The 24,428-nt window shown below is 46.7% G+C and overlaps 2 protein-coding genes across 8 annotated transcripts in view; both read right to left on the bottom strand.

Moving 5' to 3' along the window:
* Positions 1-193: 193 nt before the first annotated feature.
* On the bottom strand, positions 194-4,478 carry LOC122449549 (interleukin 18 binding protein). Of its 5 annotated transcripts, none has more exons than XM_043481243.1 (6): positions 3,976-4,478; positions 2,606-2,650; positions 2,189-2,274; positions 1,648-1,848; positions 921-1,044; positions 194-841 (listed from the first exon to the last, which is right to left on the bottom strand). In XM_043481243.1, the coding sequence occupies exons 3-6, from the start codon at positions 2,214-2,216 to the stop codon at positions 589-591; spliced, it is 606 nt and encodes a 201-aa protein (XP_043337178.1). In that variant the 5' UTR covers positions 2,217-2,274; positions 2,606-2,650; positions 3,976-4,478; the 3' UTR covers positions 194-588. The 5 variants fall into 5 exon arrangements, with proteins under 5 accessions (XP_043337178.1, XP_043337179.1, XP_043337180.1 ...); XM_043481244.1 differs by having other exon boundaries at positions 2,606-2,645; XM_043481245.1 differs by having other exon boundaries at positions 194-475; positions 694-841; positions 2,189-4,478.
* Positions 4,479-5,611: 1,133 nt separating this feature from the next.
* RNF121 (ring finger protein 121) overlaps positions 5,612-24,428 on the bottom strand; it is a 77,019-nt gene continuing 58,202 nt past the window's right edge. For all 3 annotated transcript variants that reach the window (XM_043481237.1, XM_043481238.1, XM_043481239.1), the window contains 5 exons: positions 24,308-24,415; positions 21,345-21,465; positions 8,069-8,202; positions 7,324-7,425; positions 5,612-5,939 (listed from right to left, as the gene is read on the bottom strand). In XM_043481237.1, the coding sequence (XP_043337172.1) occupies positions 5,819-5,939; positions 7,324-7,425; positions 8,069-8,202; positions 21,345-21,465; positions 24,308-24,415 (586 nt within the window). In that variant the 3' untranslated portion in view covers positions 5,612-5,818. The remainder of the gene's footprint in view (positions 5,940-7,323; positions 7,426-8,068; positions 8,203-21,344; positions 21,466-24,307; positions 24,416-24,428) is intronic.

The following is a 24,428-nucleotide window of genomic DNA, read 5'->3' as shown; positions in this document are numbered from 1 at the left end:
GGATCTTCCACTCTGTTTCTGACCTCTGCTCCTGAGGAGCATTACGGGCTGGCCTCTTGTGAGGGCCTGGGTCCCTGAATCTGGTTTTGTCTTCAGAGTGGCATCTTCTCTCATTCCATACTCCCCCTTCGCACGAGCCGTGTTCTGTGGTGGAACAACGGCCTCAAGAATAAGTGACTGGACACACGTCAGATGCTGCCATTGAAGATGGTTTATGAATGCCCCCCTTGGGCCTTGCTGGGGTGACAGAGATACAGCTGTGGGTCAGCAGCAGCCTCTGTCCGTATCCCAGGAGCCCACAGAGGAAACAAATACATTAAATCGATACAGACTGTGGCCTGGACCTCAATAAAGAAGTGGTGTTTCAACCAGGTGGTGGTGGAGCTTGGGTTCACTGTCGGGATGGTACGGCAGAGGGGCCTGGCTGGAGGGAGGGGCTTCCTGTGGCAGGGGGCACACATGTCTTCGGCCCAGCCTGGGGGAGTGAAGCAAACAGGATCAGGACCAAGGTGGGAAGAACTTCCCCCTAGGCCGTGTCTCTCCTGCCTGTGTCCTGGTCCTTTTAGTTGCCACCTCAGGCTCAGGCAATCAGTGGACATCAGCTGGAGGCTGCTGTGGGCAGAGCCCACCCTTTCCTTCCCACACTGAAGCAGGGCTCCTTATGTCCTGGACGCCCTCCCTTGGGTTCCTCACCCAGAGCTGGGCCAGGACAAGGTGACGCTGGACAGTCTGCCCAGGATCCATGAGAACACAGGAGAAGTTGGTATCTCGCAGGGCAGGGCTCAGCTCCTCCAGCACCAACGGCCTCCACAGCTGGGTCCACTTGCCCCTGTACTCTCGCCTGGAGCAGAGGAAGGAGAGGCTGTGAGAGGACCGCAGCAGGTGACCGCCCCCAGCCAGCCTCACCACCACGCCCTCACCTGGTGCTGCCCTCCCGCAGCCGGCCTGGGAGGTGCTCGATGAAGGAGCCGTTGCCCAGCCAGTAGAGGATGCTGAAGTGGGGGAAGCGGCTGCAGGCGGTACAGGACAATGTCAGCGTTCCATCTAGGGAGCACATGTGGCTGTTAGTCCTTCTGCAGAGCAGACAGACCCTCCCACCTCCGCCATGGTCTGCCAGCCCTGCCCCGTGATTCAGGAATCTGGAATGGGAAGTCCAAGGAGAAGGCTGAGCAAGAGGAATCTGGGGATGGGTCCCTCATCTGGGTCCTTGACTCCTGAGCTTGTTTCTTCAGAATGCCCCAGGGTTTCTAGCACCCAGCTTCAGTGACTCTAGGAGCTCTGGCCAAGGAGGCAGCACAGTAGGCAATCACTCAACTGAGAAGGCCAGAGGGCAAGTGCGCCCTGGGAGGAAGGGCTGGGCTTGGAGCCACCTTAGTCAGGGCTCTGGGAGTCCTGTTCTTCTGAGGCCTCTCCATCCCACACGACAGCATTTTGGGAGCTGTGAGCTGAGCCCTGCACCAACTTGCGATGCTGGGTGGGAGAGGGAGAATGCCCACTGCTCAACCGAGCTGCTTGGTTGGTGACAGGCTACGTGGCAGAGGGTTGGAGGGTGCATGCTCAGAGGCCAACCCACCCTTGGTGCCACTGTGCCCTCAGCCCCGCCCTCAGACCACTGTGCCCTCCCATCCCATTAGAATAGGTCCTTACTCAGTGAGACTTCCACTGCTGGCCAGGTCACTGTCAACGCTGGGCACTGCTTAGCTGCTGGGAGTGCTGGGGGCCGCGAGGAGCAGAGATCCTTTGCCATCCCAGGTGAGGCAGCTGTGGTGGCCTGAGGCACAGGTGTGGCTCCGGCCAGGTGGGAGATGACGTGGGCACAGAGGAGCAGGGCCCGAAGAGGGCTAGGGTCTGAGGAGAGGACAGTCAGAGGTCAGCAGCTGTCTGACCTCCTGGGACTGCTCGGCATCCTAGCTCTGCTCTTACTTGGAGACGGAGCTGCTGCCAGGATTAAGTCTGGCAGAATCTTGGCTCTGCTGTGAACGGCTGGGGCAGAAGAACCCCTCCAGCCCTGGCTCTTGGCTCTCTGAATGGAGCACGGGGAGACCCTGGAATGGAGCCAGAGCGCAGCATCCAGAGGCTGAAAGTCACAGCACAGCAGCCGAGGGGACCCACCTGGGGTCAGGCTCCTCTCTGGTCTCAGGCCGCACCCCACCCCCTCCACCCGTACATGCACAGCCCCAGGGCCCACCTGGAATCCAGTTGTGTCTCATGGTCATGATGAACTGTGTCAGGAGCTGCCGTGCCTTGCTCTATTTATCTGTGACAACTTCCTCTCTAGGGAGGCGGGGGAGGCAACCGTGACAAACGGCTTCTCCTACAGATTCCAGGCACAAGTAGTACGGCCTTCCTGTGGGCTCCACAGCCCCTTCCTACGTCTGAGTTTTCAGGGGGCTGCCAGGCACTGTCCACTCTGCCCCGTCCACCTGTCCCAACTGACAACTCCTGGAGGACCGGCATCAAGCACAGGCTCTTCCAGCCCCTAGAAACAAAGCCGGGGGATCCCCACCCTAGTTCTTCCTACCATCAACATTATACTCGTCACTAGTGCAATCAAATGCTTCATTACAGGATGGAAACTGAGGCCCAAAGAGGACCAGGGACTTACCTAGTCACAAAGGGAGGAAAAATTCTCTCCGCTGCCAGAGCTGTTCTGGGAAGGGCAGGATAGATAGTGAAATCCTTCTGGGAAAGCACTGCCTCCCCCTTCTATTTTACTTTCACTTTTATTTAAGCAGGGGATCTAGAGCAGGCTCTGGCCACCAGCAGACACATGTACTCCACAGCAGTCTGCACCTAGTCCCGAAGGTCCCTGCACGCCGCGCCTTCTGCTAAGCTGGAGCTCACCGCAGCCGGGAACCTTCTCACTCACTCCCAGGCCCCCTGCTCTTCAGGTGGTATCAGCCTGGGGTCTTCAACCATCCTCAGCCTCACCCTCCAAGCACAGGGCCATGAACTAACGAAAGTCTCTCACACACGAATTCTTCCATCCCAAGACTCTGCCCTTCTATGTGAACAGAAAAGTCCTGCTTCTTCCTTCAGTCACACTATATTCAAGGGGACAACTGTCTGAGGCACTGGGGACCCAAAGTTGGATCAAGTGGACCATTTCAGACTCACACCAGCCCATCTACATCTTGGCCTTTCTCAGGCTCCCCACTCCCTCCACCCAACACCCGCCCCTTATCCCCATGAATCCTTCTCACTTCTGTCATCCCAGCTCCTTGGCCAGAGCTAGAGATCTAAGCTCATCAGGAAGTCTAGTCTCCCCCTGCCTGGCTCCCAAGAAGCCCTGAAGAGCCCTGTTTTCTGGAAGCCACCCCTTTTGGAGCTCCCCAGCTCAGTTCGGCTGTGTCTGGCCCCACGTGAGCCCCACTGTGGGAGCTACACATCCCGGCCTCCACAGGAACCTCTCAGACAAGCTTGGAATACAAGCTGGAGCACTGGCCCTACAGGGAAGAGAGGGTGCTTTCCAGGGAGGAGTGGGTACATCCAGCACTGGCTGGAGCAACAACAAAGCTACAGAAGTCAGGGTCACACATGTGGCCTCAGGGGCAGAGAGACCAGGGCTGGTGATCCACAGAGCAGGTATGAAGGACCAGACCTGAGTGTCTGGGATCAGGAGGATGGGGTGCTGGAGACAGAGCCAGGGAGGCCAAGAGATGGAATGAGGTTTGGAAGAATCGTCAGGAACATGGCTGCAATCTCAAGTGTGTTGTGTGTGTGTAAAAACCATACATTTCCAATTTAGATGTCAGAGACTAAAAGTCAACTCCTCTTCTCCAGGGCTCCAGCTCACATCTTCTCAGTCCCTCCCCCACTGCCTGCCCAGGAGCTTCTGGGCTGCAAGACGCAGAGAAGCTCCTCCCTAGGAGCACCAGTGTCTCCAGCAGGGAGGTCAAGACTGTTGGGGCTTCTGAGGCCCAGTCCTCTGGGGAAGAGGGTGGGGATGCGAGGGAGAGGAGACAGGACTCTTACCTGTGAGTGTAAATAAGGCCAGAGTTGGGCTGTTGGGAGGTCATGGTACTCAGGACTGTTGAAAGATGGAGAGAGAGCCTTGGAGAGCCTGGCCTTGGCTCCTCACATGACCTGATGTGGGGGAGGAGTGTTTATTCACTAAGTCATGTCTGACTTTGTGACCCCCTGGACTATAGCCCACCAGGCTCCTCTGTCCATGGAATTCTCCAGGCAAGAAAACTGAAGTGGGTTGCCATTTCCTTCTCCAGGTGATCTCCCCAAGCCGGGGATCGAACCCACATTTCCTGCATTGCAGGTGAATTCTTTACCGCTGAGCCACATTAGGGAAGCCCTAATGTGGGGGAAGGAGGGACAAAAGTGAAAGGATGACCCCAGGCCCCAATCCACTGAGGACGGGCCCATGGGCATGAGCGGCATGTTGGGCAAGCTACAGTTGGGTAACAGAGCGACTGGGGAGAGGGGTGGTTGCAGCAGGGCACTGACCTCAGGTCGTGAGGACAGTCACCCTGTGATGAACCAGGGCCCCTTCTGTGACAGGACAGAAGCCCAGCAGGCCATCTCACTCAGGGATGTTGGACAGGACCCACCACTTGCAGGACCCAGCTCTCAAATGGGAAGAGCAAAAAGGCAGCAGAGGCCAGGCAGGCCTGGGGACCACAGGGAAAGAGGTGGGAAGAAGAAAAGCAAGATGGATGTTCAGCTTTCCAACCCAGCTCACGGAGCTTTATTAAGAACAGATGACAAGATCCTGCTTGGTTCCTTCTGCACCTGAAGGGCCATATTCCCTAGGAACCCAGCGTGGAAAGTCCAAATTTGCCTTCCTACTTCCTTCAAAACCCCTAGGACCAGAGCTGGGGCCTACCTGAAACCCCTTTTCAGACACCATACTCACCTGGCCCTGACCCTCTTCCCAGCCACCCCAGCACTCGTGCTGCTGGGCCCAGGCAGAACCCAGGGATGACGGGGCTGACATGAGGATATTCCTTGAGATGGGAATCCCCTGGCAGCTTCAAGGGAAGAACGTGTGACTACAGGAAGAAGTCTCACATCTATCAGTCCCTCCACCGCAGACACACAGACACACACGCTCACTCGGGCTTGCAGGGAAGGAAGTGATGTGGCAGTGGCGTTCGGCACATGTCACCACTTCTGGGCAGAGCGCCAGCTTGCACAAGTGGCCCTCAATCACTGCTCTGTATAGATGGTCTCTGTTCCTGACTGAGTAAGCCCTGCTTAGGGGCAGGTTCCCCAACAAATTCTCAGGGAATTCCGAGGTCAGGGCTTCCCTCACTGGAAAAGCCATGACAGGGTTTCACTTGCCTCCACCAACCTATGGCCCCCGAGCGGGGAAGGCCCGCCCATGGTCTTAACCGGGAGGAAGGACAATTCACCCCCAGTGCTCTTCACTGGCACCGGCCACAGTTCTCTGGCCCTTCCTCACTGAGTGAACCAGGCTCGAGCCCCACGCGTGGAAGGAAGAGGGGGGCAGGGCCTGGGGCTCACAGCCAGAAGTAAGATGGCTCCTTTACATCAAAAATGTTGTGGCTCTGCTCCTGCCCTGCTCAGGCAGGGAGGTGAGGCCTGGAGGAACTGGGGCAATTCCTAAGCTCCACAATAAAAAAGGTTTTTAAATATATTCATCAAAATAGTTTTCTTTTAAAAAGCCCCCACTGCTGACAGCCCCACTGGCTGGCTCTCCATCACCTCCCTCCCCAGCCCGGACACAGCCGGTGGAGTCCTGAGTGGCCCAGTGCCCCTCTGAGTCTTTCCCACCCAGGAGGTCTTGGAGGGCAGGGAGGAGAGTGCCCTGAGGTCCATGGTGGGTGGATGTTCTTCTTCCTGACTATTCCAGGCCCAGAATATAGTTGATGCCTTGCACCAGGCCAATGATGACAGGCTGCCACGCTACCAAGTACCGAAGCCAGTCCAGCAGTTGCCCGTACATGACATGAGGCCTCTCCCAGCTGTCAGTGCGTTAAAGAAAACAGGCTACATGTTCGAGCTGCTGAGGCTGGCCTAGGGGATGGGTGAGAGGGTCTGCCTACACGTTCCAGATGCTTCACAGAAATCAGCCTACAAAGAAAGGTGCTTTCTAGAAAGCCCCGCCCAACCTCTCCGTGTTGGAACACAGGGCTGAAACCAGAGAATGGGGGAAGTGGGGCAGAGGGGATCAGTGCAGAGGACCAGACAGATAAGGCAGAGGGTGGAGTGGTGAAATAAAGCTCTCCATGGCCGATATACAGAGAGGGCTCTGCGTGAACCCCTCTCTAAGCTGGGACTGCCAGTGAGCCGGAGACTGCTGTAGATTTCTTCGGGAAGATGGGGAAAGAGATATGGTAACCTGAAGGTTCTTGTCCAAAATGGGAAGTTCTCTAGGTCAAGGAAGGGGTTGAGTGTGGGGACAGAGGCATACAGGGGCAGAGCAAGAGGCTGGTCACAGGGGATAACTCCTGGTAGAGAGGCTCCAAGGAGCCCCATCCAAGGGCACTGAACATGGGGGCCCTACTGAGGCCAAGCGGCCCTGGAGAGGAATCCCTTCTCTCCACTTTACAATCCACTGCCGGGAAAGACACTGGAGAGGGTGCCTGGGAATCCAGCTCCGCGGAAGCACAGACCTCACAAGACTGTGGGGAGTCCCTCTGAGGGCATCAGGAACCACAGTCCAACCCAGTACTGAGAACAAAGAGAAGCCCTGACCCTCAGCTTGACCATGGAGTTACTGAACTAGACTCCAAAAGCACCAAGCAAGGAACCATAAGGAGGAACACCACGGCCCTCCAAAGCCCAGCTAGTATCCAGGGGCCAGAAAACCCCCATGCAGAGAGAAAGGGCAACTGGAAGAGGTCCCTGGATCCAGGGGAAATGGGGCAGGGGCAGCTGAGAGCAGCACAGGTCCTGTGTTCAAAGTGGAGGGGACAGGCCTGGTCTCCAGCCCCGCCTGTCACAGGTGAGGCATCGCACGTTAGGTGTGTCACCGTGAGAAGGTTAGTCATCCTTGAAACTGTTTCACTGGTAACAGTAGGATACCATTACCCAGGTCACAGGCTCTAGAGAACTGAGTGAGCTAAGAGAAGGAAAGCACCTGGCACAGTGCCACCAGGTGCACTGTAAGCAGGCAGGCGGAGGAAGCTGCTCTCACCACCCGTCTACCCTTGAGGGATCCTGAATGGTGAGAAGCTGAGCTGTTGGTCCTGCCCCACATCCCACCCACCTCCCTAGACCACAAGCCAAATGGACTAGTGGGCAGGTACCAGACTGGGGGCAGGAGGAGCACCCCAAGACCCACTTGAATGCATGCCAGTACTTTCTCACCACTGCCCACTCCCAACGAGACCCCAGAAAGGATACGGGTTGCTGAACATCCTCTTGAGGTCTACCTTCTCTTTGCAGTAGGGACACGTCTGCTTCTTTCCCACGATGCACCAGCCGCGGATGCAGAACTCGTGGAATCTGAGCGCCACGGGTCAAGGGAAAGGGTGGGCAGCGAGGATAGCACTCCAGCTCCGGGACGGGCTTCCCGGTGTCCAGGCCCTAGCTCTGGAGGGAGGTTCAAACCCTGGCTTCACCTCTTACCGGCTGTATCATCTGGGCCAAGCTGATGTACACCTCTGGCCCTGCTTCCTCATACGTGAAGTGAGGTTAATGAACTCTGCCTTACAGGGCCACTCTGGGCAAAATGGAGAGCACACGGCATAGGATGGGAGCCGAGTAAGGACGTGGTAAATGTCAGAGGTGCCCTTCAGGGGCACCTGATTCCAACACTGAGGGAGCCAGTTAGAGGATTCTCCTCCCTGGTGACTGACCCAAACTTGCAGCAGCTAGTGTAGCTGAGGCTCCCTTCTGACCTGGCCAGGCTATACACGCTGTTTACCCAAGAGTGAGAAAGACTTTCTCACATCTGTGAGAAAGACCAAAGGAGGCAGCCGTTTCCACTCCCTGGGATTGGCTTCCCTATCAGAGGACATCACCCAGATGTGACTCCCCTCCCTTCAAAGGTCCGGATGGCATGCCCAGGGTCATGACGGTCCCCTCCCTCCCTGACTGGAGTGTGCACGTGGTGAGAGAGGCAGCCCAGGAGCTCCAGGCAGGATACACGTGATTGCAAGACAGCCTATATGTGTTCTCGATGATGCCCTCTTCACTGACATCCACAAAGATCTGCTGCCCACACACGGCACACACACTGTCCGAGAGGTGCTTGGTGGGCATGCCCGACTCGCTGTAGAACTGGGAGAGAAGAGCAGGAGGAAAAGAGAGAAAAGACGTGAGAATCAACCAAAGTGGGACGATACCAGCGAGGCCTGGGGTCTTCTGAAGAGAACGTGACACGGCAGGTGGGGGATCCCGAGCTGGAGAACATCTCACTGTCAATCATCCTCATCTCTGTGGGGAAGATGGGGACTAGACCAGAGATGGGCTGGGAAGTCAGATCAGACAGAACCTGAAGACTGGTCTGGTCATCATCAGGGCAAGGAGACAGGCAGGGAGAAGGGTTCAGGGCTGCTGACAGGGAACGACGTCAGCTAAGCCACGCTGTGGTTCCCTCAGATGGGCAACATCTCTTCTCCAAGACGCACACCAGTGAAACACCTGGTGCAATGGTGGTTGGGTGACAAGGACATTTTCAGGCACTTGTGGCAACAGTAAAACAGCTTCAACCCATCTGAACAGCATTTGGCATGATGTCTCAAACTGCCACACCATTTAACCCATTAACTTCACCTTAAGAAATTCAAAGAAATTTCTTTTAAAAAAATATCAAAGAAGCTTCATGCATACAGATATTCATTTAAATGTTATTTATAACTAAAGAAGCGAAGAGTCTGGCAACCTCTCAAAAAGTTAACATAGCAATACCATATGACACAGCAATTCCATTCTTAGATAATACTCCTAAAGAATAAAAACCGGGCCTAGCCACACACTTATACACCAATGCTCATTAGCAGCATTAATCACAAATAGCTCAAAGGTGGTAACAGCCCAAGTGTCCATCAACAGAGGAATGGATAGACAAAATGGGGTCTATCCCTCCAATGAAATGTTACTCAGTCACAAGAATAATGAAGTTCTGATACATGCCAAAACATGCAGGCACTTTGGAAACATGCTAAGTAAAACAAGTCAGACACAAAATGATAAACATTGCACTGATACATGAGTCTATTTCTATAAAATATATAGAATGGACAAATAAATTCATAGACAGAAAATAGAACAGAGGTAACCAGTGGTAGAGAGGAGGAAATGGGTTATTGCTTCTGTTTGGGATGATCAAAAATTTTGGAAATAGCACACTTAAATGGCTAAAATGGTGAATTTTATGCTACATATACTTTCCCAAAAAAGCAAAAAAAAAAAAAAAAAAAAAAAGGCAAACAAAAACAAGCAAAGAAATGGAAAGAACCATAAATGACCAACAACAGAAGGATGCCTCAATAAATTGTGGCACCCACTCAAGGGGCTAGACAGGCAGTGAGTCAACTGAAGCTTGAGATACAACATTAAGTGTCAAAAGCAGGGTACGAAATTGGAGGCACAGTACTGTTGGTACCATATGTAAAGTCAAGCAAGCAAATCAATCAAAAGGTCAGAAGGAAATGCATGAGAATATTCACGCCAGTGATGTCTTGGTCGTAGGATTATAAATGGGTGTTTTTCATTTTGCCCACTTTTCTGCACTCAAATTTTCCCTAATGAACACATATAACAGGCAAACCTCAGAGATACTGTGGGTTCCACTCCAGAACGCCACACCAAAGTGAGTCACACACATTCTTTGGTTTCCCAGTGCATTTAAACGCTATGTTTCTACTTACCACTAGGTGTGCAACAGCATTATGTCTAAAAACCCAACTATGACAGGAACATCCAAGACCACAGATCACCGTAACAAATAATAATGAAAAAATTCAAAATATTGCCAGAAGCACCAAAATGTGACACAGAGACACAAAGTGAGCAAAGGCTGTTGGAAAATGGTGCTGACAGACTTGCTTGATGCAGGGGTGTCATAAACCCTCAATTTGCAAAAAGCAAAACAAAAAATTATCTGCGACGTGCAATAAAGCAAAGCACAATAAAAAAAGGTAAGCCCATACCTTAAAAGATTATTTACTACCATGATTAATCACAGTGAATAGCAATTCCATGCTCCAAAAAGAAATTCAAAATTTTGCATACTTTCCGGGTGGTTTATTGTTCAATAGCTACATAGCATTTCCCCTTGATCCCAAGAATAAAAGACTTGAATTTTATTTGTTGAAACTATTGTTTTTTCCTTTTCATTGTCTTAAAAATGATGGTAAAACACACATAATATAGAATTTACCATCTTAACTATTTTTAAGTATACAGTTTGGTAATGTCAGTAAGTATATTCACATTGATCTGCAGCTCATCTCCAGAACTTTCATATCTTGCAAAACTGTAAAATTCTTTAAAAGGCTTCTGTATTTATTATTACAATTTGATCTGTACCTATAAAGGTAAGTAGATTATACTTAGCCTTTTTTGTATTGTTATTTTCCTAACTTGAGTTTGCTCTGTTTTTTGTTTCCAAGCAAGTGTCTTCTGAAAACTTCACAGACTGTTAGCTGGTTGAGGGACAACAGTGGAAGGGTGGGCGTGAAGGAGCTGGGACAGGGAGTAGGGAGGACACAGCTACATCTGCCACAACCTCCACTCCACATGGGGCTTCTCTGACTTCAAGCAGCCCTTCTGAGAAATGGCCTCTCCTGACTCCCAAAAGTCCTCAGGGGTAGAAGGCAGAGATGCACCAAGAATCCAACCCTCCCTCACCATCTTGCAAGAATGTCTGAAGTGGCCCAAGGTGAGCTTGTTACTGTCACAGAACCCTAGAGCAGCCCCATCGCTGGGGAAACCAAAGCCCAGAAAGGAAAGAAACTAGCTGTGATGAGAACCCAGACCCCCTGACTCCTAATCCAAGTCCTACCCAAGACGTCCACTGACATCTAAACACTGCAGAAATGCAGCTACTTAGCTCAGTGAGGGCGAATAATTCAAAAGGTTCTGATTTGTGTATCGAGGGCGCAAAAGGATAAGTGAGAGTTGGGGTAAAGCCAAACCCATGGGAGCCCACTAGCAGCACTTCTCCAAAGCAGGAATCTGAATGTTTGTGCTGAAGGGACCTCTGAGAGAGACTCCACCAGAGTTCAAGAGGCTGATGGCTCTGAATGTGCCTGCCTGAGTATTTCTAGGCACATCAACTCAACAGCGAAAAGAGAGACCAAAAAGTGTGAGCCCAGCTCTGGCACCAAATCCTTGCACACTTGTGCAGCACAGAAACACCACCACTCACTCGAGCCCATGGCATCAGCAGTGAGAAAGGGGAACCCTCCAACTCAGGACAGGAGAGCTCTGAGGAAGAACTTAACCTCAAGCCACTCCAAGTTCTGCCCCAGGATACTGGGGCAGGGATATAGCATCAGACAGAACCTGCATGAGGTGATGAGAGTAGGAGGGACACCGAGGCAAAGTTCTATTAGGGCTCTAGCTTCTCCATTCTCCCTGCAAGCTAGTGCAGCTACAGGCCAGCAGCGTCAAATCCCACAATGTTTCAACAAAGTTATCAGATGAGTCTGTCAAGTCAGGAAGGTCCCAGCAACCAACAGTTCGCAGAGCCCCCTGAGACTGTATGAGGAGGCCTCCGGCTGAGTGAGGTAAAGTACAGGCGGGAAGATTCCGCTTTAGCCTCAAGAGCCTGATGCCTCAGTGTGGAAAGCGTTCCAGGGGCCACACAGCGTGTCAGGACAGATTGCACCTCCATCCTCTGTCACTTACTATCTTGATGATCTTGAGCAAGCCACTCAAACTCTTCTTTCCTTTCGTCAGATACACTGGGTACCTACTAGGTACCAGTCACTCGACTAGCTCTTGTGCTAAAATGTTGGAAAAACACAGACCTGGCCTCTGTCCTCAGGAAACCTACAGCTAAGGGAGACTGGCATTTAATGGCCATACTACTCAAAGCAATCTACAGATGTAATGAGATCCCTATCAAATTACCCATGACATTTTTCACCGAACTAGAACAAATGATCCTAATATTTACATGGAACCATAAAAGACCCAGAATTGCCAGAGCAATCCTGAGGAAAAAGAACAAAGCAGGAGACATAATGCTCTCAGACTTTAGGCAATACCATAAAGCTATAGTAATCAAAACAGTGTGCTATTACCACAAAAACAGAAATATATAGATCAATGGAACAGAACAGGGAGCCCAGAAAAAACCCACATATCAATGGTCAATTAATCTTCAACAAAGGAGGCAATAATGTAAAATGGAAAAAAGACAGTCTCTTCAGCAAATGGTGCTGGGAAACCTGGACAGCTGTATGTAAATCAATGAAGTTAGAACACACCCTCACACCATGCACAAAAATAAACTCAAAACAGCTTACAGACTTAAACATAAGATATGACACCATAAAATTCCTAGCAGATATCATAGGCAAATATTCTTTGACATAAATCATAACAATGTTTTCTTAGGTCACTCTCCCAAGGCAATAGAAATAAAAACAAACAAACAAAAAAATGTGACTTAAACTTATAAGCTTTTGCATAGCAAAGGAAACCATTAAAAAAAAAAAAAAGACAACCTATGGAATGGGAAAAAATATTTGCAAATGATGCAACCAACAGGGCTTGATTTCCAAAAAATACAAACAGGTCATACAACTCAGGAACAAAAAACCAAACAGTCTAATGGAAAAATGGGCAGAAGACCTTAACAGACATTTCTCCAAAGAAGATATACAGATGACCAACAGGCACATGAAAAGGTACTCAACACTGCTAATTATTAGGGAAATGCAAATCAAAACTATAATGAGGTATCACCTCACATCAGTCAGAATGGCCATCATCAAAAAAAAATCTACAAACAGTAAAAGCTGGACAGAGTGTGGAGAGAAGGGTAAGAATTACTGTTGGTAAGAATATAAATTGGTGCAATCATTAAGGAAAACAGTATGGAGGCTCCTCAAAAAATAAAAATAGAGTTGCCATGTGATCCAGCAATCTCACTCCTGGGCATATACCAGATAAAACTACAATTCAAAAAGATACATGCAACCCTATGTCCATAGCAGCACTATTTACAATAGCCCAGACATAGAAACAACCTTAATATCCATCAACAGATGAATGGATAAAGAAGATATGGTATATATACACAATGGAGTATTACTCAGTCATCAAAAAGAACAAAACAATGCCATTTACAGCAATCTCTAGGACGGACCTAGAGATTACCATCCTAGGTGAAGTAAGGCAGAAAAAGAAAGACAAATACCATATAATAACACTTATATGTGGAATCTAAAATACGATACAAATCAATGTATCTACAAAACAAAAACAAACTCACAGACAGAGAGAGGAGACTTGTGGTTGCCTAGGGGTAGGAAGGATACAGGAGGGAAGGAATGGGAATTTGGTATTATCAGAGTCAAGCTATTATATATAGGATGACAAAACAACAAAGTCCTACTGTATAGCACAGGGGACTATATTCAACATCCCATGACAAACCACAATGGAAAAAATATGAAAAAGAATATATATATATAACTGAGTCACTGTGTTGTACAGAAGAAATTAACACAACACTGTAAGTCAACTATACGCCAATAAAAATTTTTTTAAATGTACATAAAATGAGAACTAATTACTTAGAAGGCTAAAATAAGAATTAGTTATTTAAAAGGCGTTCAAAAGGCTATCAAAGAACACTGCAGTGAAGGGGTTCCTAACTAAGCCGAGGTCATCTGAGGAGGCTTCCTCAGAGGAGTGGCGTTTCAGGCTGAGAGGTGAGGCATGAGTAGAAGTCAGTGAGATGAAGAGAGGCAGAAGTGACGGGAGGAGGCCGGGGGCAGGAAGAACCTGATGCACTTGACAAACTGAAAGAAATCTGTAAGAAAGAGGAAAACAGTAAGTCCTTATGGCCAAAATGGAGGATTCTGGACTTTAAATGAGAAGTCATCTAAAGGCTTCATTTTAGACTCGTATTGTTTAAAAGATTACTCAGTCTTCCATGTGAAAAATGGATTGGAGATGAGGCCAAAATGGATTCAGTGAGACCAGCTAAGAGACAGTTACAATATTTTAAATGCAACGGATGATGGGGGCCTATGCTCAGGTGATATGCTATGCTAAGCAGCTTCAGTCACATCCGACTCTGTGTGACCCCATGGACAGCAGCCCACCAAGGCTCCTCTGTCCACGGGATTCTCTAGGCAAGAATACTGGAGTGGGTTGCCATTTCCTTCTCCCATGCTCAGGTGATAACTTGAGCTAATTTGATGGCAATAAAAATTGGGAGAAGTGGACCGATTGTTGATATCAAAGAGACAGCTGACTAGGAAAGGCCTGGAGTTCAGAATAGAGTTCTGGATTAAGATCTGGAAGTCATGGAAAAAGAGAGGAAATAACTAGTGAAGAATAGAGAAGATGGTTTCGCCTTGAGCTCATAGGAACAGTAACATTTAACGGGAAGGAAAATTAGCAGAGAAGACAGAAAATAACAGAGAGAAAGAAAACCAGGACAGGGTAATGTCACAGAAGCCACTGTGGGGAGGTGGCGGGGGGGACCCTTTGTAAGAAGAAAGAAGTGCTGAGTCAACTGTGCTGTTGACTGCTGAGATCATAATCAATCCCCCAGAATAAGTGACATAGAGTCCCTGGTGATCTGAGTAAGAGTCACTTCAGAAGAAGGGTATGACTTGAGGTCAATTAGAATGGACCAGGAAGTAGGTGAAAGGTGATCAAAAAGGAAACAGAAACTATCCACAAATTTAGCTGTCAATGACAGGAAATGGCTTAGTAGCTAGAGAAAGTGTGTCAAAGAAAGGATATTTTTTTCAAAAAGAATATTTAAATGATTAATAGGCAAGAACCCAGTAGAGGGAGAAGTTGAAGTCATAGGTGAGAAAGTAAGTCAATGGTACACCAGGTCCCTGAGGAGGCAGGAGGTGTGGAATCTAGAACACAGGTAGAGCTGGTCTCTGAAGGGAGAAAGGACACTTACTCCACTGTTACTGGAGGGAAGGAGGAGAAGATAGGTGCAGACAGAAGTAGGTCTGTAGGTACGGTGTCAGGAATTGGGGGGGATTCCTGTTTGCTTTCTAGTTTCTCAGGAAAATAGGAGGCAAGATCATCTGCTGAGAATGAAGGGCAGAGGGAAGGGGTGTTAGAGGTTTAAGAGTGGAGGTTTGAAACAGAGGTTACTCAAAGTGGGAGAGGGTGCGCTCCAGATGAAGAGAGTCAGATTTCTCCTTTTGCACAGGAGCTTGTCTGTAGTAGTGGCTCAGGATACAGGCGTTCTAATCCACACCATCGACCATCACAGGAAATGTGTGTCATGACGCCTCGAGGGCTCTTCTGGTCCATCCCTCCAACTAGCGAGGAGACTAATGGCCAGGGAGGAGAGCCTCACTCGAGGCCAGACAGTTGGTGGCAGGGCTCAGCTGGCTCCCTGTCAGTTCAAGCTGGCTTCAGAAATACTGAATAAATATTAATATTAATAATTAATAAAAAAAAATACCCACTTCCAGGGTTATAGTGGAGGAGATTACATACCACAGAGTGGTTGAAGGTGATTTAAGACAAAAGATGGCATCAAGAGAGAACTGGCAATCATGGTCAATGATTTGTCTGTCTTGCTTTATGTGTTGAGTATGATGAAAATACAAAGTCTACAAGGGCCCTGTGCTCCAGGTGATTAGATATAAAATATGTAGCACAGCAGGACTATACAGTAGGTAACAGTAGTTGCTATCATCATCACCATCTGAGTGTCTGCCATGGGCCAGGATACTCTGCAAAGTGCTTGACATTAACCCATTTGTTCCTTACCACAATTCTATAAGGCTGTCAGTATTATTACAGCTAAGAAAAGAAGATCAGAAAGGTAAAGCAACTTGCTCAAGAGTATACAGATAATTAAAAGTGGAGGAGAATCTGAAACAAGGTCTGTCTGACTCTGACCCCCCAGCTCTTTTTACACTACTACTTCAAGTCAGATGAATGGGTAGCCAGCCCTGTCCTCCTATTATCTGGGGCTACTGAGGCTCCAGGAAGTGGGAAGTCTGAGGCACAGCAATTTGCTCAGGAGACAGAAAATGTGAGCTGGGACACCAGGCCTAATGCAGCACAATGTGTTCCTACCCTGCCTGCCAATCAATCCCACAGAGGAGGAAGTCCCAGAAATAAGCCTATTTCCCAATGCTCCATTGCCCCACCCCTCCATGACTTTCGGGTGTGAGTGGAAACTAAACTGACCGTCACAAGCTTATGACCTCACAGTAACCAGCTGGAAAACACAGACTTCATCCAAGAGTCCCTTGAATCAACTGACTCAACAAAACAGTTACAAATTTCTCCAAGTGAGGCAAAACAAAGAGCTACTCTACACTAACTAAAAAGAGTAGCGTAGAGTAGTGTAAAAGGAGTTAAGAATACTTAATACAACTATAAAACATCATAGTTTTATTTCTAGGAATTGTGAAATTAATTAATCACAGATTTTTTTTTTAGGTCAAACCACTCCCAGAGGGGGACCAAGAGATGAATCAGACCTAGTTCCTGACTGGTACAGCTCCAAAATCAACTATGACTCTTTGGGATAGAAGCTGTGATCACCAAATATACAAAAGACTATGAAAAAATAAACAGAACTGAAAATGTGATACAAAGTGAAATATTATGTAGCCTTAAAAAGGAATCAAATTCTGACATGCCACAACAAATGTAAACCTTGAGGATATTATGCTAACTGAAATAAGCCAGTCACAAAAGACAAATATTGCATATGAGTTCACTTATGTCAGGCATCCAAAGTGGTCAAATTCATAGAGACAGACAGAATGATTGTTGCCAGGGGCTAGGGAGAGCAGAGATTAAGGAATTATTGTTTAATGAGTATAAAGCTTCAGTTTTGCAAAATGAAGAGCTCTATAGATGGATGATAGTGACAGCTGAAGAACAATGTAAATGTATTAACGCTACTGAACTGTACACTTCAAAATGGTTAAGACGGTATGTGTATTTTTAGCAGTTTTTTAAAAATAAAGCTAGGGCTGCTACTGAAAGTGAGCAATGAAGCTAGTAAAGGCTGCACATGGTCACATTCTGTGCACTGTAGACTACTGATAAATAACTGTTGCTTGAATAAATAAATGAATGAGTTGGCTAATGAATGAGTAGAAAGCTGCTGCCTCTTGACTTCCTCAAATTACCCTCCCCAAAGCACTGATCAGATTCTGGCTTCAAGACCACAGATATTCTTTTTTTAACTTCTTTATTTATGTTTTAAATTTTTTGGCTGTGCTGGATCTTTGTTGCTACACATGGGCTTTCTCCAGTTGTGGCGAGCGGGGGCTACTCTACAGTGGCAGCTCTTGGACTTCTCATCTCATTGCGGTGGCTTATCTTCTTGCAGAGCACAGGCTCTAGGTGTGCATGGGCTCAGTAGTTGTTGTACAGGGGCTTAGTTGCCCTGTGGAATGTGGAATCTTCCTGGGCCAGAGATCAAATCTGTACCCTCTGCAAAGGCAGGTGGATTTTTAACCACTCCACCACCAAAGAAGCCCCAGGAATATTCTTGAAATTCAGGCTGTCATGATTCAGGGGCCTATGTGTTTCTGAGCAGACCAAGGCCCATCTGACCAAAGTGGGCAGAAATAACAACAGCTTTGAAATTCTCAGGGTTGGAGAGAATTCTAAGGTAGGTCCCTTTAATCTCATGTTGGAGTCTCTTCTCCCACATTCCTATCTGATCTAATCTGCTGGCATCCTGAGCCCTAGCAGAAGACCTGTTACTAAATCTCATCAATATTTACCAAAAGAACTGGAAAACAGTTAAAAACAGAAAAATGAATTAAATGAATTAACTCCTGGTGACTCACCCGGTACTATCACAGGCCATCCTAGTATTCCTATGACCCCCAGGATGGGACCCTGGGGAAAAAGCAAACTGCTATTTCAGTAAGGTCACATTCTGTTGGACGGGAATTTTCAGAGTGACTCCTCTGAAAGAGACAGTTGGTTACAGTGGCTCCTCTGAAAGGGAAAGCCATTCTCAATGTCAATTACTTAGGGGAGAGGTAGCTATCAGGTAAGATACTAGGATTCAGAAGACTAGCCTGTGGTATAAAGGAGGGGCAGCATTATTTTTATCAAGAACACAGGCTCTGGGTGTTGGCATCTGGAGGACAGTCACTGTTCAGGTGTGGATTCCAGGTTGTGGGTGCTAAGATGACACCCAGTACACTGACACAAGCTGAGTTGGATGAGGCAGGGTCTAAATGCCCTGGAGAGCAGGCCACCTGGTACTTCAGATCAACCTCATTCAGATGCTCACACTTTATTTTCCTGCTCTCATCCTCAACTCTTTAATAAAGTCCATTGTGATTGTTTGATTCTTACATTCTGTGCTAAGAGGTACAGTGAGGTATGTGGTTTACCCTTGGGACAGACTGTTATCATGGAGTGGTGGGGTAACTAGTGACATCCCATGAAAGGAAGGAGAATATAAGGGGTCAAGAGCTAGTATGTGAGGCAGTCTCCACCCTAACGAGAAATTCTCCCACCAGGTCTCCTGGTGAAGCTGGAATTTATTATTATTAGGGAATTATCTTATGAAGGATTATCATTTACAATCACTAGAGTACCCAATAATTCTTCCCAAGAACATGGGAAGAGGCCCAGGCCAAATCCCATCTTGCAGAGGCCAATGTAATAACTCCATCTCCCAGAGGAGATGCTAACTTGGTGATCAATTCTGAGCTTAGCTCCACCTGGACAGAAAAGGGATTCTGCAGATTAGTCATTAGGGACCCACCTGGGAGGGAATAAAGGCTATATTTAAATTGGCAGCTGATAATAACCTTGAGATAAAGTTGGCAACTACTTGGGAAAATCAGAGAATTTGTCCTGTAAAAATAGAAAAAGAAGAAGAAATCACTAGAGGGTAAAGGACAGGATTCCAGTAAGAGACTCTCTGAAAAACTGGCTGTGCCACCGAAGGAAACAGTTTTAGTGAACAGCTGCTGTTGAAAGTAAAGTGAGTAATTAGACAATCTAGGGTCTGGAAATTTCTTCAGGGAGTGAACTAGCTGAATGAACAGCTGAAGACACAACTAGATAAGAGAAAGTGAGATGCTGCTAAAACATGAGACAGCTGTTCAGAAAAGAATCTAATAAGCTGTCTAAAATCCAATACACTTTGTTTTCTATTTAATCCATTATAGGAAAGATAAAGAGTCCCATGATACTGACACACAAAGTCCCAGACCCAAAACTGTACTTGGGTGACATTATGCAAGGTGATAGGGCTTCCCAGGTGGTACAGTGGTAAAGAATCTGCCTGACAATGCAGGAGACACAAGAGACGCAGATTCAATTCCTGGGTCAGGAAGAACCCTTTGAGTAGGAATGGCAACTCACTTCAGTATTCTTGTCTGGAAAATTCCACAGACAGAGAAGCCTGGCAGAGTACGGTCCATGGGGTCACAAAGAACTGGATATGACTGAGTGACTAGCACACACACCCAAGGTGATAGCTGAATCTTCTGTTTAATTTGAATTGCCCTAAGCCTACCAGCCCAAGGCACAAATGAGATCATAGCAGCTGTGACATACAAATTTGCACAGCCAAGAGGTCGCACCTGCAAAACTGCCACAAGCTCAGCAAGAGGTCCTGAAGTGCCTCACATGAAGTCAGTGCCAAGCCTTTCTTGTTCTTTTCAGGTGGTCTCCACTGATATCTCCTGCCTAAAAGCTAGGACTTGTATGTGGAGGCAGCAGGAGAACCCACTTCCCTGATGTTCTAGGACTTCTCTCCAACTTGCCAAACTTCGACCTAGAAAGAACTTCGGAATACCCTTCAGCCCCCACACACCAGAGTCACAATTATTTCAGCACAGAACTGGAGAAATGTCTATTAAACTTGGAAATATTTTTTTGGGGGGCGGGGTCTAATGGAATGATACCAAGATGGGGAGCACTTCTGTGTTGTTCACACAATTTCAAAAAGAACTCATTATTTCTACAAACAACAAAACAACAAACATATTTCCATTGCGGAAAAAAAAAAGAGTAAGGATATTGAGTTGGGTTTCTTAGACTTTACCTATATTTTAAGCTTGAAGAATCTTTGCATGGTCTCCACCTGGTCCTCTCGCAGCATTTCCTATCTCAGTGAAGTATCCGAGGAGTTGCTTGAGTCACAAATGTCAGCTTTGGTACCTACTTTTCTTTTCTTCTTGTTTTTTCCTTCAGTTCCCAGGATCAATCTATATCCAAGTACTGTCAAACTTACCTCCAAAATACCTCTCAGTCCACTTCTCTCCCTTTTCACCATCTCTACGCTAATCCAAGCTGCCTTCATCTTGTGCAAACTACTGCAACTGTCTCTTTAAATAGTCATAGTGGGTCACACTGATCTGTGGACCCCTCTCCGATCTGTTCTCTACCCAAGCAGCCAGAATGATCTTTTCCAAGTACAAATATGATGTTACCATTTTCTATATTAGCCCCTTAGTATTTTAAGTATAAAAATCACAATCTTTCATTTGGCCTATATGGGTTTTTCTAGTCTAGCCTTTATTTCTCTAGACACTTCTACTATAATTCAGCCCCACAACCACATTAGCCTTAGTTCCTCAAAATTCTCACCTTTTCTCCCACTACAGACCTCTTACACATGCTATTTCCTCTACCTGGTACACACTTCACTTTTCACTTCATCTGGTTAACTCCCACTCATTGTTCAGGTCAGCTTAAAAGTCACATCAGGGAAGCCACTGTTGAGCCCCAAGACTAGATCAAATGCTGTTAACTGTATTTGTTCATAGTATCATGAACCTCCCTTGATAATATTTATTAGTTATAATTTCTAATAATATAACTTTGTTATATATTATTATAATATAATGTATCATATATAATTTATTGGTGTTTTAAATTACTTTAATACCCATTACTTTAATACCCAATGGACAGTAAACTCCATTTGGGCAATAATCATGTTTATTTTTGTGCACCTTTCTAATCTAAGCACATTAGATGTGCTTAGGGACACAGGAGACATTAAATAAGTATCTGTTGAGTGACTCTCAACTTCTTGTAGGGTAAAGTGACTTTTACCTTATGGCTTAGAGTTAAAAATTCCAGGGTACCTCTGAGATCTAGCTTTCCAAATTTTAAAGAGGGAATCTCCATATATACCACTCACATCTTGAAGGATTTTGTATGGCTTATCTCTTCCATCAAACAAGAGATGCTATCCTGAACTCTTTGAAGGTGGCAGGAGGCAGTAATAAAAGCCCAGGTGAACTCACCCCTATGGTCGATGCCATGTAGTCTGCACACATTTCTGCAAAGTCCCGCTCAAGAACACCATAGTAGAGGCCATAGAAGAGGAGAGAAATGCCAAAGTCCATGGCATCTTCAGGTTTGATCCTGTAAGGGAAGCAGTATGGTCTATAAGCCTTGCCCTGAGATGCACTTGCTTTGCATTACTATTCTGGGACACATAAGGCAGTGCCTAAAATTAGAAGCCTCAAGAGTAGAGCAAGTATTGGCAAACTAAAACCAAGTCCAGCCTGTTTGCATATGGTCTGTGGGCACCTCCTGACAGGCGAGGACTGGAAGCTGTGAAGACCAAGTCAGAGTATCCCCTTCTGCCCATTTCCTCACGGGGTTTCCAGTGCCTGCCTCCTGTGACTGATGCCCACGCCTTGCAGCGGCCTAGGCTCTGCTCTGATTCACACTTACATACTGGGGACTCCACCACTGGCAACCACTGCACACCAAACAGGGCGATTTTCGGTCTGGAAGTGAGCAACTCACTAATGAATTGCCTCACCTCCAGCAAGTTGCTTAAGTTGAAATGGCCAAGCCCTTCAAAAGGAGGGAGGAGAAGAGCAGGCTCTGGGTGTCACTGGAGCAGATTGAAACTGATCACAATGCTCACCCGCCCTCATCAGGCCCCTCCTTTAGAGAATGTTTCACCTGCTGGCAAGTGGACACACAGAATGCCCACCATCTGAGACAGTTCACCCAGGCAAATACATGGGGCAGGGAAGCGTTTTCCCTCTTGTTATGTAAATACCTATAAACCATCCTAAATCTTGCCTTTTGACCCATGAAACCTAAAATATTTATTTGGCCTTTTACAAAAAAAAAAAGCTTCCTAACCATACCTTTAGAAAAAAAAGATACAGTTAGTAAATATACACATACCCGTTACATACAAGTTTATGTTGCAACTACACATATTCTGTATCATGTCACCAAAGTTAAATTTTGGTCCAAATCTTCTTAATAAGGACAATATGCCTATAATATTAGGAAGTTTGTTTTAGTGATTTCATGGACCAATAATTTGCAAACTTGAGTCTTCAAATGTTTATTAAAGAAAACTATCTTTGTTAAAACATTTGTATGAAGAACTGAATATGTTCACTTAAGACTGTAAATTATATTTATCTCAGAAAGTTGAATTTGCCCACCAATCTTGTAATTTGATATCATGGTCTTACACCAATTAACCTAATTAGCAGCATAAAAATGGTCAAGATTCTCAAGTATGTTTTCCTCCTTATGTAGTTTATCAAAGAAGAAATTATAATTCTAGAATAAATACCTTTAAAAACATAACATAAAACATGGAGAATCTTGGTTTTTACTTTTTTTAATCACAAAGGTTAGGAAGCTATCTGGAATCTGGGTTTTCTTTGATGAGCCCTAATGACTCTTCACTGATAAATTCCTATAAGTATCTGTGGCACCTATTTATTCTTTCAGCCTATACTACACCTGGAAGGAAGAATTCCGTGGTTGTCCTCTCACTATATAAAGTAGGACTGACGTCTTTCAGTATCAGAAACTGCTGCCTACAGTGTACTCGGTTTGGGGAAGAGGTCAGCGGTCATGAATTTAAATTTTAATCCTAAATCTCTAGCTTCAACACACTGTCCCAGGCTTAGAATTCCTCAAGACTCACAGCCTACAGCACCCATTCCCTCAGCCAGGAAACCACATTTCTACCCTTTTCTGCCCTACTTATTGTACCCTCCAGTCCCAGAGTCATTATGATTGTCACAGTCATTGTCCCAGAGTCCAGGACAGGATTATCTGGCTTTTGCTCTAATGAGCAGGGGGGGTGGGAGGGGACCTGTATGCTGAATCAGATCTTTTGAAAAGCTTATGACAATAGGAAGTAACAGCCAGAATCCCACTCCTAGTCGTGTATCCTTAAGGAAGCAACTCGGCAATGTTATCTGTGGCAGCAGTACACTGAAAAACAACCTACGTGCCCAACAGTGGAGCAAGACTTAACAGTCCACAGGTTAATTCTGCCTCCTGAGAAATCTCTTAAAGGCAGAATGTCAGCTGTGTTACAAAGCAACAGTGCTTCTGTTAAACCTCATCTGTGATTAGAACATAGTATCTGGATCCAGGGAGTTTTAAACCTGATGTGTTCCTTGGAGAAGTGCGGCTTCTGGGCCTGGGTGGCTCCCAGACTCATCTGTGTGGTCTCATTCCCTCACATCTCAGCCCTGGGACTACTGTAAGGACTCCAGCAGGCACTGCCTTGCTATTTCCAGTCTTGTATCGTTCTAGGTGGATCTGCTGCCAGGTGTAACCAACTGTTCCATGAGTTCAACTGTCTAGCCTGGGGTCAGCAAACTTTGTCTGTAAAGGTCCAGATTGTAAGTATTTTAGGTTTATCGCCCTAAAAGTTTCTGCCACAATTATTCAACTCTGCTGTTTTATTGCAAAAACAGCCACAGGCAATGTGTAAACAAGTGAGTGTTTCGGGAGAAATGTTTTATTTTATAAAAATTGAAGGCAGGTCAATTTGGCCCATAGGACATAGTTTGCCAACTTCTACTCTCCTTGAACATAAGACCACTAAGGTAGAGTGGATGTTGTAAGAAACAACACACACATGGAAAAGGAAAATGGTTCTGTTGGGGTGATGGAGTTACGGGTAACTGGCTATAATCATTCCTATGCTTATTTTTGTTATTATAGTTTTCCATTAAAATATAAATTCTTAGAAAGCAAAACCAATGATTTGAGACTCTTAATTCTGTATTATCAAGACATTCCTTTCTCTTTGCCAGCACAAAATCAGAGAGGGGTCACCCATCCTCCCATCCTCCACAGCCCAAGTCACCTATCCTAAGTGCCATATTCCTCTTGCTAATACTCAGGATGTACCCAGGAACAAAGGTACATCTCACCAGTTCCTTCTCCCCAAACACTAGCAAAAACAAAAGCAAAGGGTACTCACTTGAATAACAAGTTAAGACCAAAGAGGGTAAACATAACAGCCATGTAGCCAGCGATGCCAGTGGCGTAGCTGATCTTATAGACCAGCAGGAACCACTTATACACCAACCTGGAGAAAGGGG

The sequence above is a fragment of the Cervus canadensis genome, chromosome 11 (assembly GCF_019320065.1).
Source record: "Cervus canadensis isolate Bull #8, Minnesota chromosome 11, ASM1932006v1, whole genome shotgun sequence".
Classification (NCBI taxonomy): Eukaryota; Metazoa; Chordata; class Mammalia; order Artiodactyla; family Cervidae; genus Cervus; species Cervus canadensis.
Note: the sequence above shows the minus strand (reverse complement) of the source record. Positions and strands in the feature narration are given on the sequence as shown.